Raw genomic sequence first — 13,984 nt, forward strand, 5'->3', positions numbered from 1 at the left:
ACTGGCAGCAGGAGGAAACTGCTAGAAAGAGAAAAACATAAAACGACTTCCAACAACTTCAATACAAATAAGCAAACCGTTGTTTTACAGCAAATATTTGCTCTGCGCTCGATGCTGATCCCATCTTTCAACTTTTTCAGGAAGAACTGGACAGACCGATGAAGACCCGGACGGGGACGTACACGGTAAACCATTAATGCTGCTCGGAGTCGAAGAAAGAAGACCGGACGGGAGGCCAGTACGGGACAAAATCACTTTAAAGATCTTTACATGAAACACACATATTGTTTAAACAGTTTTTAAAATGATAATCCTGATTTTAATGAACATTAATGACTTTTTTTTGTTTCTCATTAAGCTTGTATTTATTTTCTTTTAAAAAAAGCTGAAATTTTATTCTCAAGTAAAAAATACTATTTAAAAATCACATTTTAACTGATAGATTGATTGCTGTTATACTACAAAAACAACTATATATATATATAATATTTATAATATGTAAAGCTTCTGAGGGATCATTAACAGGCTGTTCCAAAGTGTTTACTGTAGAAATGTGTTTCAGAATAACCAAAGAAGGTAAAAACAAAGTTTAGGTCAGCAAAACTAAAACAGAGATAAACAGTTTTCAGGGTTCAATAACGAGTTAACAACTTCAGGTTATTCTCTTTTTTGCATCTTTAAAAGTTGTTATGAAAAATGTTTAATATAATAATTCATTAGATCACCGAGGTAATTAAATTTAATTTTTTTGGTTTTGGGCTCCTCCCCCAAGAACATATTATGTTTTCCCATGAAAAATATGTAATCTCTCATCATATTGGGCCGTTATTTTCACCATATCTCTGAACAGAGTTGGAAAAGATAGAGCAGATAATCCAACGAAGGTTAAAATCAAGGGCAACTGGACTTGGTTGAAGATACTGGAAGACGTTTCGTCCCTCATCCAAAGGACTTCTTCTTGGATGAGGGACGAAACGTCTTCCAGTATCTTCAACCAAGTCCAGTTGCCCTTGATTTTAACCTTCGTTGGAGAACTATGACCTGGATGACTGAGAATCTTCATAGACATAGAGCAGATAATAAATAACCAACAGCCAAAGATCAGCCTGCTGGAGGAACTCCAACCTTCAGATCTGGAGAAAGTAATCTGGTTGGTTCTGTTGCTCCACAGTGATTTTACAGTGATGGCACAGCATGTTTTGGGTGTCGCCCCCTAAAACCCTGTTAGTATGACAAGTTTGCATCACTAATTAGTTTTACTAACCTCAGCTCCTCCGGTCACCTCCGTCCTTTCTTTTCCCAACAACCACTTTTTCAGACTCATTTGAAAAATAATTTAGGTTCTTTGATGAACCCGTCTGTGCAGGACGGAGCTGCAGGCTGCACCAGTTTAGTCTCAGTTTGTACCCGATGATCTCAACTTTGGACAAGTAGGTAGTGATAAAATACATCTTCTATTGAGCTAATGTTCAGTCACAGAGCAGCTCTGTAGCTGCTGTAGAAGCTGCTCAGTCTGAAGGGGAGATGTTAGCTAACTTAGCTCTAACCGGCTTCACTTTTCCAGCAGCTGGGAAACAACAGTGTGTCGGCTTCTCAAGACCAAGAAAAGTCTAACAGACATCATACATTTACTGCCAGAATATTTCCCTCCGCTCGCGTTCTGCCGCTCGGACAGTCAAACAGTCGCTACGCACCTCCTGATTCAGAGTTACGCTGCTCTTCTAACACCACCTGTCACGTAAGTTCTGCACAGAACGAGGAGCGGAAGCGAGCTGATCGATGATATAGTGTCGGAGTGAAAATTAGTAGCGCGATTGTGGGACATTTTAGTAGCGGCGGTCCCAATTGAGCAGCAGCACATGAAGGGGAAACACTGCATGTTGATGATATGTTTGATCCTGTAAATGTTCAGGCTTTTAATACTAGATATTATTGTTTTTATTTAAGAATCATATATTGGTTTAAAAGTTAATGTTTGATATAAAACTATAATTGTGTTTTATATTTTCAAGTGTGAGATTATTATCACTGCTGAAACTGATATTAATCAACTTATCTAAACTTTTTTTAAATCATATTTTGAACATCACAACCTAAAAAGATTCTTAATATGTTATTATATTCTTATTATTCTGAAAATGATTTATTTACTTGTTTTTAAAATCTATATCTCTATAAAAATAGAATCTGAATTATGACTAATTTCTTGTGTAAAGTGTTTTTATTGCTGCTTCTACAGCTGCCACTGTTATCAACAATCAATCAATTTATAAATTTGTTAATTAATTCTTGTCTTAGTCTAGGTTGTGTCCCAGCTGCATTTAAACATGCTGTGGTCAGGCCCCTACTTAAGAAACCAAATCTTGACCCTTCAGTGTTATCTAATTTTAGACCAGTTTCTCATCTGCCTTTTCTGTCAAAGGTCTTGGAAAAAGATGTTTTTATGCAGCTACAAGCCTTTATGCAGAAAAATTCTGTGCTTGAAAAATTCCAATCTGGTTTTGGATCACGTCACAGTACTGAGTCGGCGCTGCTCAGAGTACACAATGACATTGCTTTGTCTGTGGATGCCGGGAATCCTGCTGTTTTAGTGCTTTTGGACCTCACGGCGGTGTTTAATACGGTGAACCATGCAGTTCTCCTCTCTCGCCTTGAGCATGATGTAGGCATTCGTGGTTTGGCTCTTCAATGGTTTAGCTCCTATTTAGCAAATAGGAGCTAAACCCCACTCTTTCTTGTGGGGTACCCCAGGGTTCAATTCTTGGCCCAATCTGCTTTTCTTTATATATGTTGCCGTTAGGGAGTATTATAGGAAAGCACAATCTGTCTTTTCACTGTTATGCCGATGATTTGCAGATTTATTTGCCTTTAAAACCGAATGTTAGTGTCGCACTAGACTCCCTACTTAGTTGTATTAATGATATTAAGTTGCGGTTGTCACAAAATTTTCTTAATTTAAACAAAGCAAAAACTGAGTGTATCATCTTCGCTAACCCAGATGGTTCAGCGGTGAATTTGGGGGCTCTGGCTCCATACTTTAAGCCTGCTGTCAGAAATTTGGGGGTTACTTTTGATTGCAACATGAAATTTGCAAATCAGTAATGTTGTCAAAATGAGTTTTTTCCAGCTTCGTCTTCTATCTAAATTTAAGCCTTTTCTTAACAGGCATGACCTAGAAAAAGTGATTCATGCCTTTATTAGTTCAAATAATAAATACATCTAGGCGTGCTCACATCACTCCCGTCCTCTACACTTTACATTGGCTCACAGTGCAGTATCGAATAAATTTTAAGATTTAGCTGTTCCTTTTTAAGGCCCTAAATGGCCTGGCCCCGGAGTACTGAGATTTTAACCCTGCGTGAGCACAGCCGGTTGTTACGGTCTTCAAACCAATTGGTTTCTGAAGTCCCAAGGTCGAAGTATAAGCGAGGGGGTGATCGGGCGTTTGCAGTTGCTGCTCCGAGACTCTGGAACAGGCTACCCCCTGATATTCGCACAATTGCAAATGAAACTATTTTTAGGTCTAAACTTAAAATCCACCTGTATAGAATGGCTTTTAATACGCAGTAGTGGTGTGACAATTTCCCTTTTCTTGTTTCTTTTTAACTTTTTGTTATATGCATCTATTGTATGCTGTTTTATTATATTCTATGATGTGAAGCACTTTTGATACCCGACGGTTGTTGTAAAGCGCTATAGAAATAAATGTTGATTGATTGATTAAAATATATATCATTTTTATATATAAACTAAAAGTGCTTGATATGATACATATTCACTCTAATTATACTGCCAATAATATAAAGTTTTCTTTCTTTTAAATGTGTTTGTGTTATTTTCACTGCTATTACAGTTTATACATATAATAAATTTTAAATTGGACTTATTTGACAAATTGTTAAACATTTAAATGCTGTGAAACAAATCAAAACACTTTTTTCCTGTGTAAATTGATTTTATTGCGTCTTCTACAGCTTAGGGCTGGGCGGTATATCTGTATTTGAGGTACACCGATATCATTTCAAAAGAAATATGAAATTAGACAATACAGTTTATACCGATAGAGTTTGATGTTGAGTTAATTAATGTTTCCGTAAAGTCCTACCAGCTCTCTCCCTCACCGCGCAGCCGTCTACTCACAAACTCTCAACAAGATGGAGGACGACGACGCAGAGCTGGTCGACGCTGTTAAAGACCTGGCCTGTAAAAAGCAAAGCTCGGTTCAGTCAGTGTTTCCCACACATACGCTTTACTTCAGCGGCCGCCCAGGTTAGGAGACACGTTGTAGCATTTATCAGAGAAACGCGGCGATCACGTTACGAGTTCATCTGACCGGTGAACGCACCGGTCAGATGTTATTCGGTAGCTACCACGTCGGTTTGGTTTTGACAGGCCGCGTCGTCGACACGCAGCTCAGCTGCCGCTGTGAACGGAAGGAAACGTTTTTTTCTGTGACCGTATCCAGCCGAGCCTCCTACTGATGCAGGAAGAGAGACGGTGAAGCTGCACAGTACCAGCTCGCCTCTTTCTGCTTTTTACTTGTACCTGCTCCCAGGTACTTTTTTCCTATCACCTCCGTCTTACCTGCCTTTACATTCTGAGTAATGTTGAAACGTTTTAACTTAAAATCAAGAGACAGCTGTTTGTGCGTCGCATCAAACATTACGTCACGGCAGTCGTGTGTGGCGTCGCTATGACGACCAGCTACATTGAGGGTGCTATCTCTGGTACCGGTAACGGAACAACGGAATAAGAAGCGGGAACGCTGACGTGTCTGCAGCGGAGGTACGTCAGGTCTGTGAGTGAAGAGAACTGACGAAGTGATACTGACGATGGAGAATGAAGAATAATTAAAACGGTGAAATAAGAAACAAGTTACTAAAAATAGTACCCACCTTAGCAGAAAATACCGATATATATTTTATACCGGAATTGTGACTTTTTGGCCGTATCGCCCGGCACTACTACAGCTGCCACTGATATTAATAATTCATTTATAAATAATCTTATATATTTTGAAAAGATCTTCTTATTACCTTGACAACAATATTATATTTTCTTTCTTTAAATGTGATATATTCAGTCACACCTTTAACAGTTTATGTATAGTACATTTTTAAATTGGTATTATTTGACACAGTTAAAGATTTAAATTCTTTTAACCATAACGTGAAGTCATGTTTGATGTAACTTTATATGTTGTGGGGGTAATAATCATATTTCCGTCTGGTGCCCCAGTTTATTCTGCATTGTGTTCTGAAGCAGAAAGGTTCTAAGTCTGAAAGTGGATCCTCACTGGTGCGGGGTTGATTCCTCTTTTCCTCGACCAAAGTCCAGGTTTATTTACTCCAACAACAAAACAGCGTCACAAAGACAGAAACAGAAGACGAGGCGTGGGGCGAGGCAGCAGAGAAATTTATGAACGTTTAATATGATGGAGCTGATATGAACATAAAAGAGGCCGGGCTCCGTTTACAAGAGGAATGACTGGAAGCCACCTGCTTCCTCTGGCACATTTATATGTTCAGTGTTTTTATGTGAATAAAAGTCATGTAACCTTTCTGCATCAAACAAATTTGTCTCTTTTTCATTTCCCTAAAGTCAATTCTTCTCTTCACTGCGTTTCCCGTTTTTGATATCTCGTTACACATTTTATATTCACGTCTTTGTCTGCCTGTAAATCCACAGGTTTACCAGTCCTGCTGATTTTATCATGATTGGCCGCCTCTGCTGTCTGACTGACGGGAAGATGGAAGCGATTCACAATTTCTTTTTGAAAATAGTCAATACAGCAGTTTTTTCTTTTCTTGGGAGATAAACGAAGCTATTCTGAGAGCAGATTTTCAGAATAAATGTTCTGTTAAGGCAGTGATTCTCAGACTGGAGTGAAGGGAAATTAATAATACTGATATAATAATATCACTGGAACAGAGCCATCATTAATGTAATTAGCTCCACCTGACAATTCAAAATGTATGCTGGGAAAAAGTTTCCTTATGTCTGATGCACACGAGAGGACAAGGACCACACTCTGCGTTTATACTAAACGGTTTCAGAGCGGCGGTTCCGGGGACTCGGGATCTCACAGAATCCTGCGTGATCAAACGTGACTCTAGACGGAAACAAACACGGAGGCAGACGCGTCGTCGTCAGCTGGTCGACCTTGTGCGTGAATCAAACTGTGGATGAACTCGAGGCTGAGAGGAGGGAATCAGCAGGTTTCTACATTTTATAGAGCAGATACACGCTGGGGACGCTTCCCGCTCAGCTCTCATTGGCTGGGGCGCGCTCCAAGCAGCGGGAGAGAGAGCGTAAACAAACAGCGGTACGTTCGAACACGCTGGACTCAGAAACAGCCACAGAGGGAAAGACGTTCTAAGAGCAGTCGAGGGGAAGACCTGTGTGAACATCTGTGAGCGGTTTCAGTGCTGGATAAATCTAGGAGATTAGAGAGGAATGAAAACCGATGCTGAGGGCGCTCTGTTTCTGCCGGACAGGGTGAACGGGTGAACAGAGAGAAGCGGGTCGGCTCCTCGTTCAGCAGTAAATGTACGGTAGAAGTTACAGAGGCAGCTTCTCAGGATGAAGAGGAGCTCCTGTGCTTCCCAGCTCTTCTCAGTCACTGAATCTTTGTACAAACTATTTCCAATAGTTTACTATTTACTCTGTTGTGTTTGTGAGCTTACATGTTGTTCGTTTGATGATGTTTGTTCACTAATTGTAACTGTTGAAGTTCCTACCGATAAATAAACTAGACTCCGTGTCTTAGTTTTAGGCTTCGAAAAGTATTTTGCTTCAGTACATATTTAACTATTGTCAGGCTTGTTGTCACACCTTCTACAGTGCTGCTGAAACACGCCCTCTTATTGAGGCCGACGTGCTCTCCTGCAGCAGCGTCTGAGCACGGAAGTGCATGTTAGAGGTTAGAGGTGTTATCAGAGGAAGTGTTCTCGGAAGAGTAGGGCTGAAACGATTTATCGATTAAATCAATAAAATCGATTCATAAAATGCTTCAACACAAATTCTTTGCATCGATGCTTCGTTTAATCCATGTAACTTTACAGCACAGTGTTTTGCAGGGACATTTATTACTGTTGCACATGGCGTTTACGCTGTGAACACGATGTGATTATGATGGAGCTGTTTGCAAAGTGGAGGAAAAGAGAAAACGGCAACAAAGTCTGGGATTATTTCAAGCTAAAGAAAACAACAACTGATGTTACCATCCGTCCACCGTAAAACCCAACTTATGTCGCCTCGCCAACAGCACGACGCCGCCTGATCAGTTCTGCCGGCGGACCACAGACGAGCTAACAGTAACTTTAGCATTTAGCTGAAATCCTGACTGATTGTTAAGTTGAAGCCAAAGTACGCCGCAGACCTCAGCTGAAAATGTGACCACGTCCTTTTTGGGCCGTGAGTTGTGACCTCACAGTCAGGAGGTAACTGGGTGACGGGGAGCTGTAGGAGGACGTAGGGAGCACGTAGTGTGAACGCCACAACGGCTTCAAGACTGCCGTCATACTACAGCAGGTTGTGTGAACGGCACGTCCAGCGGCCGACGCTGAAAGTCGTGTAGTCTGCAGGAGCCTGTAGTGTAACTTGTAGCACTCGGTGATGTTTGTGTTTGTAAAGCAGCTGTCTGGTTGTTGTTCTGATGTCTGCTGTATGACACACCATGAATTTCCGAAAGGACCAATAAATATCTATTTATTGGGGGGGGGGGGGGGCCGCCAAGCAAAAGTACTTCTTAAACGACGCATCGATGAATCGTTGAAATAATCTATAGAAGCCTCGAATACTAAAATCATCGTTAGCTGCAGCCCTACTGCAGAGTGTTCAGGAGCTTTAGGGCGGGGCTACAAGCTGATCGACAGGTCGCTACCATGGTGGGAGAGGGAGCACGTCATGTTCGAGTCTGTTAGTATGTTTTGTTTTAACAGTAAATTGTTTTGTTAAAGTTTTTATTTTTTATGATTTTAACTGTGGTTTTTAGTTTTTTATATCCAAACACTGATAAATAACTTTTGGAGGGAGGGACAGAAAGTGTCAAACCGACTGGCCCAAGTGAATTATTTAAACAGCATTCGTACAGGTGTTGTTCTGCCCCGAGCCGATCGATCGCTTCAAAAGGTTTCTACTGCGGTCCTGTTGAAGAAAGAAAAAAACCCGACTGATGGCTGAGGGGAAGAGGCGGGGCTCCATTATGGCCAACACTGTCAGGAAATCGCCTGACAGGTGCAGAGTGACTCAGGCGTGCGTGTGATATCAAAGGAACACCCATCAGTGTCTGACAGCTGTTCTGTCAACACTCTGTTCACTCTCACTTTCCTCACCTGAGACCTGACCGCTCTCTGGGCTCAGTTAAAAGGTAGACTATGACCACAGGCGGGGATTACACAATCATTTTACACACTCAAACACTGTGTCGCACTTTTTTTTCACTCCCCTGTTCTGTTCCACCGTTTTCTTCTACGGGACTTTTATTTTGAAATTACGAGATACTCGCGGTACAGATTGGTGCTTTGAAACCAGTTTTATTAGCGGCCAAAGCAGCGGCTGTAAAACGGAGTGTACTTTTTTTCAATGAATCACAACTAAGGTTAACGATCTAGAAAATATGTCTAATTGCAGTTCATTTGACTGATATTTCAATATGATTTACGGCATTGGATGGAATAATTTTTACACAATCATTCAAATTGTCAGTGAAAGACATATTTAAATAACTATGGTGTGTTTGTGCAGAGATCTGTACCAAACAAAGATGTTTTCTTAAGTCTGTCTATTGCGGCTCCTGTGATTTAATAAGGCCATACTGCGATTTCGATAAGATTTAGATTAATTGTTCAGCCCTAATCCCAACCAGAGTTTGATCCATTCGGTCATTTACACTAAAGTTAGTGGAGGGCTGAACCCGAAGTCAGCCACCGCGCCGCTATTCGTTCAAAACATCCCGCCCCGAGCAGCGGGCAGGATGCAAAGCTGCTGTCAGTCAAAGGAGAGCTGTTGAACCTCTACAGCTGGCCACAGGAGCAGCGAGAGAGGTCCCGGTTGGGCGGGTCGCTCGGGGGCCGCTTGAGCGGCTCGTTACAAAACAAAGACAGATGTGAGCAGCTGAAGCGGCGAGACAGAAGACAGCAGGGAGGAGATGAGGAGTACGTGGGTTTAGCGAGCTGGATATTCAGCCATAACACGTGTTTTTTGTTGAAACGTGTTCAACTTTTCATAAAATCGACGTGCTCGTTAATTTCACTTTTCGTCAACTGACCAATCACAGGCGGGACATAGAAATGGTTTGACGTACTTCAGTAAACTTTCAAATGTTGAACCGCATGAATAGTTCTGATTATTGATGAGCGATAGTAAGTATTTAATAACTGAAAATATGAAACTGCTGTTTTGTCCAAATGGAATTCATTTTATACCAGTGGTGCTGTATAGTGTACTATTACATAAAATGACATTAGCCTACACATAGTAAAATAATAATAAATAATTTATGTATCAACATACCAGCAGCATACTATTAGATTAAAATTGAAATGTTATAATATTACACTCATTTAAACTAGTTTCTCGTCCATGTTCTGTGAAAGAGCGTCTGGCAGTAAGTGCTGCTTCCAGCCTTCCCCTCGTTCAGATTCACTCAAGTTACTGTAACGCTGCTCACTAGTCTTGTTTCCATCTGGTGTGGGTTGTTTGGCTGCTGCTGGTGGGTCGTGAATCCGTCCCTGATCACAGTAAAGTTTTTGTGATGACTGATCAGTGTAAAAAGCTTTAACGAAATATTAAGGTCGATGCCGAGGTGTCCAGATACCAGGGTCTTCACTTCCTGTCCTCTACTGGTTTCACACCATAGTTGAACACAAGGAGAAGGAGCACACACGTACTATAAATATGTGTAAGATAAATAGTTTGTTAAACTCTGTTACACGTGCTCCTCGGGGAAAAGGTTGGCGTAGAGCCCTGCGGTGCGACCAAGAAAAAACAAACTGGCTGCACTCTGTCTAAAGTTTAGTCTGAAATGTTTTTAAGGTTTGGGGAAGCAGAGACGACGGAGCTACGGATTTAAACAACCGGGCATCTAACTTAAACATGTGAGCGAGAGTCGTTTTACGGGATTTATTTTGTGTAACATTCATTAAAAGGTTAACGATGTGACTGAGTCACAGGTCGTCCCTCCTCCCGCTCAGACTGCCGCTGGTCTCCGTCCTCCCGTCCTGCAAACAGCAGAACAAACACGCTCAGCTTAACACGATTCGCTTCCTGTCAGCTGTGATTCACCTGAACTCCTCTGTAACTCCCCGCTGCACAGAAACAGGTTTATTATCTCATTATTAATTATTAAACGCTCTCACTATTACAATAATGACTTCGTAAAAGAAAACCACACTCCAGCACTGCAGGTGGATCATCATCAAGAACAAGGGGAAAAAGGGGAAATTCTAATTCAATGAAACAGGAATTAAGTTTTAAATATGAAAGAGGACTTGTGTTTCATTTAGGGCTCCAGCTAACCATTATTTTCATTATCAGGAATGAAAGAGGAAGGTCTCTGAGAAGTAGTAGAAGTACTGGACTTAACACATTTCAGGTACTTGTACTTTATCGAGTATTTAACAGATTAAGATTTGTACACATAAAACACATGAAGAGTTTATAAAATCTGATGTTTCGTTATAAATTAAACCTTCCAAGAGTTTATTCAAGTATTGAATTGACAGCTGTTTAAGAAGATTTGCAGCTTCTCCTCTGAATGATTGTAATAACTGATGTTTGTTAGTAACGTTGAGCTCGTGAAGGCGTCTCTGGGCTCTGGGTCTGGATCTTTACCAACCAAACAATCAGTGGATCGATGGAGGAAATAATCAGCACATTGATCCAGAATGCAAAGAATCATCAGCTGCACTTAAATGAGGAGGAAGAAGAATCTGAGGAGAGGACATCTAACATTTAACTGCTTTATTACTTTAAGGACATTTTCTGGATTATACCCACATACTTTTACTGAAAGAACATGTAACAGTATTTTCAGAGTGTAGTATTAATACTTTTACTTAAGTAAGGGACCTGAAACTTCCTCCAACATTTTCCTGATTGACGATTAATTCTTTGTTCTTGATCTGTGATGTTCTGATGTCAATTTTGATGAAAATAGATTTTAAAGCATTTCTTTCCAGGTGAACTTAAGTTCTACACGTCCGTAGTTGAAGCTACAGGAGACGTTGAGAGCAGGACAAACACACATCGACCTGTTTTTCTCTTTTGCTAAAAACACATTTTATCTGTAAACTGTTTAAAATCCACATGGAGGAGGTTCAGAGAGGAAACTAACCGTCCAGAGGAGCGCTGAGATCTGCTGCTGCACAGGAAGAGGAACCAGAAGCACCGGCTGCTGACTCTGCATCTGACAAACAACAACAACAACAACAACATGAGAAACAGCACAGAATAATAATCTGATGACAGGATATTTAGCAGCATTCAGATTGTATAGAAGTCTGTGAGAAAATGTTTCTACTTGTCAGCTGATTTATTCCCTCAGTAAACACTTTCCTGATGAGTTTATGGTCTCAGTCGCTAGTTTCAAGTCTTCTTCAACACAGCATGATGTTCATTTAGTAAATTATGGTCCCATTTAGAGGAACAGAGACCAGGAAGCAGGGGAGGCTTTAGGGTGGGGCTACAAGCTGACTGACAGGTCGCTACCATGGCGACCAGGACAGAGGCGACTCTATCCGCTTTAGGTGAGTGTCGCCACTCGGCAGCCATCTTGGTAACGCCTCTGGGCAGTTATTTGGGACTAATAAGGCCTCTCTCTGATGAACGGGTTGTAAAACCTGCATGTATAGAAGCAGCATGAACAGCTGATCAAAACAGCCGAAAAAATGTGATGACTTTTTCCCCACCGGTTAAACTTGTACCACGCATGCGTACTAGACCCTGACGTCAGCCGAACCGCATGATTGGCTTAATACATTTCCCGGCTGTTAAAAGCAGACGAGGCTACAAAACGTAATGCCGCGTTCCAGACTGCTCCAAACTGGGAAATTTCCACGCTGAAATATCCGACTTCCAACCTCAAAGCGTTCCGGGTGCATGTTGGTGCCCGACGCTGAACAAAATAAACAGCTGACTGTGACAAACTCTTTATCAAGTGTGCACCCAGTTGCACTGAAAACTGAAGTGGTGGTCTTCAAAACACAGTAAACGTTGTAGCCTACATTATACTTCCTAATGTTTTGGCAATTTTTCCATTTTACAGAATAACCTTTGTGCAGAGAAGATGAGTCACCTAGCAACAGATTTCTACATCAGTTTACATGCAGAACAGGTTTTACTATTTGATAGTATTTACACTTTAACTTTTTAAAACGCTTGCAAATAAACTTTATGTTATTGTTTACTATTTACAATGTGCTTCCATGGGAGCTGCCATTGTTGTCATTCGGCTGCTGCTCCTCAAGTACATATTTTACTCCAAGTAGGAAATCCAACTTCAAGTGGCGTTCCGTGGTACTTTTTCTAGTCGGAGGTCAGAAATTTCCCTTTCTTTTCTCTCCATTTACCAAAGAATCTAGGATCAATGAGAAACATTTACGGCCGTTAAAGTTTGCCCGTCACATGACCTTTAACAGGAAACACACCCTGCGGGGGACGCTGCCTCTCTGGCTCTTCAAACATGGCGTGCTAGAAATCAACGTGGCCGAGACAAAAGAATCAATAACTGGCAGCAAACATGATGTGATAACAGAGCCCGTTTCACACGGCGGCCAACAGGGTGAAACTTTAAATATCAAACTTTACAGGATCGATCAACGGCGTGGAAAATATTCTGCAGAGCCCAAAAGGCCTTGACCCCACGATTTTCAGAAAAAACGAGGAAACTAAAGAAATACTGTCATACCGTCGATATTCTGAACAATACGGAGTGACTGATGACAGCGTGGTATTAGTACTTTTACTCCTATCAGAGCGTTTTCACACTGTAGTATTAGTACTTTTACTGCAGAAACATTTCCCAAGCAGGAGTTTTACTTCTATCAGAGCGTTTTCACACTGTGGTATTAGTACTTTTACTTCTATCAGAGCGTTTTCACACTGTGGTATTAGTACTTTTACTTCTATCAGAGCGTTTTCACACTGTGGTATTAGTACTTTTACTCCTATCAGAGTGTTTTCACACTGTAGTATTATTACTTTTACTTCTATCAGAGCGTTTTCACACTGTGGTATTAGTACTTTTACTTCTATCAGAGTGTTTTCACACTGTAGTATTAGTACTTTTACTTCTATCAGAGCGTTTTCACACTGTAGTATTAGTACTTTTACTTCTATCAGAGCGTTTTCACACTGTAGTATTAGTACTTTTACTTCTATCAGAGCGTTTTCACACTGTAGTATTAGTACTTTTACTTCTATCAGAGTGTTTTCACACTGTAGTATTAGTACTTTTACTTCTATCAGAGCGTTTTCACACTGTAGTATTAGTACTTTTACTTCTATCAGAGCGTTTTCACACTGTAGTATTAGTACTTTTACTTCTATCAGAGCGTTTTCACACTGTAGTATTAGTACTTTTACTTCTATCAGAGCGTTTTCACACTGTAGTATTAGTACTTTTACTTCTATCAGAGCGTTTTCACACTGTAGTATTAGTACTTTTACTTCTATCAGAGCGTTTTCACACTGTAGTATTAGTACTTTTACTTCTATCAGAGCGTTTTCACACTGTAGTATTAGTACTTTTACTTCTATCAGAGCGTTTTCACACTGTAGTATTAGTACTTTTACTTCTATCAGAGTGTTTTCACACTGTAGTATTAGTACTTTTACTTCTATCAGAGTGTTTTCACACTGTAGTATTAGTACTTTTACTTCTATCAGAGCGTTTTCACACTGTAGTATTAGTACTTTTACTTCTATCAGAGCGTTTTCACACTGTAGTATTAGTACTTTTACTTCTATCAGAGTGTTTTCA

General features: G+C 40.6%; 1 protein-coding gene and 1 long non-coding RNA gene across 2 annotated transcripts in view; both read right to left on the minus strand.

The window, feature by feature from the left end:
• Positions 1–10,111: 10,111 nt before the first annotated feature.
• Positions 10,112–11,414, minus strand: LOC123967910. Its single transcript, XR_006824371.1, has 2 exons — positions 11,339–11,414; positions 10,112–10,223 (listed from the first exon to the last, which is right to left on the minus strand). It is a non-coding gene; the product is annotated as an uncharacterized LOC123967910 (long non-coding RNA).
• A 1,195-nt stretch (positions 11,415–12,609) lies between these two features.
• LOC123968637 overlaps positions 12,610–13,984 on the minus strand; it is a 6,238-nt gene continuing 4,863 nt past the window's right edge. The window contains exon 7 of the mRNA XM_046045503.1: positions 12,610–12,693. Within this exon, the coding sequence (XP_045901459.1) occupies positions 12,610–12,693 (84 nt within the window). The remainder of the gene's footprint in view (positions 12,694–13,984) is intronic.

Source organism: Micropterus dolomieu, linkage group LG03, assembly GCF_021292245.1.
Source record: "Micropterus dolomieu isolate WLL.071019.BEF.003 ecotype Adirondacks linkage group LG03, ASM2129224v1, whole genome shotgun sequence".
Classification (NCBI taxonomy): Eukaryota; Metazoa; Chordata; class Actinopteri; order Centrarchiformes; family Centrarchidae; genus Micropterus; species Micropterus dolomieu.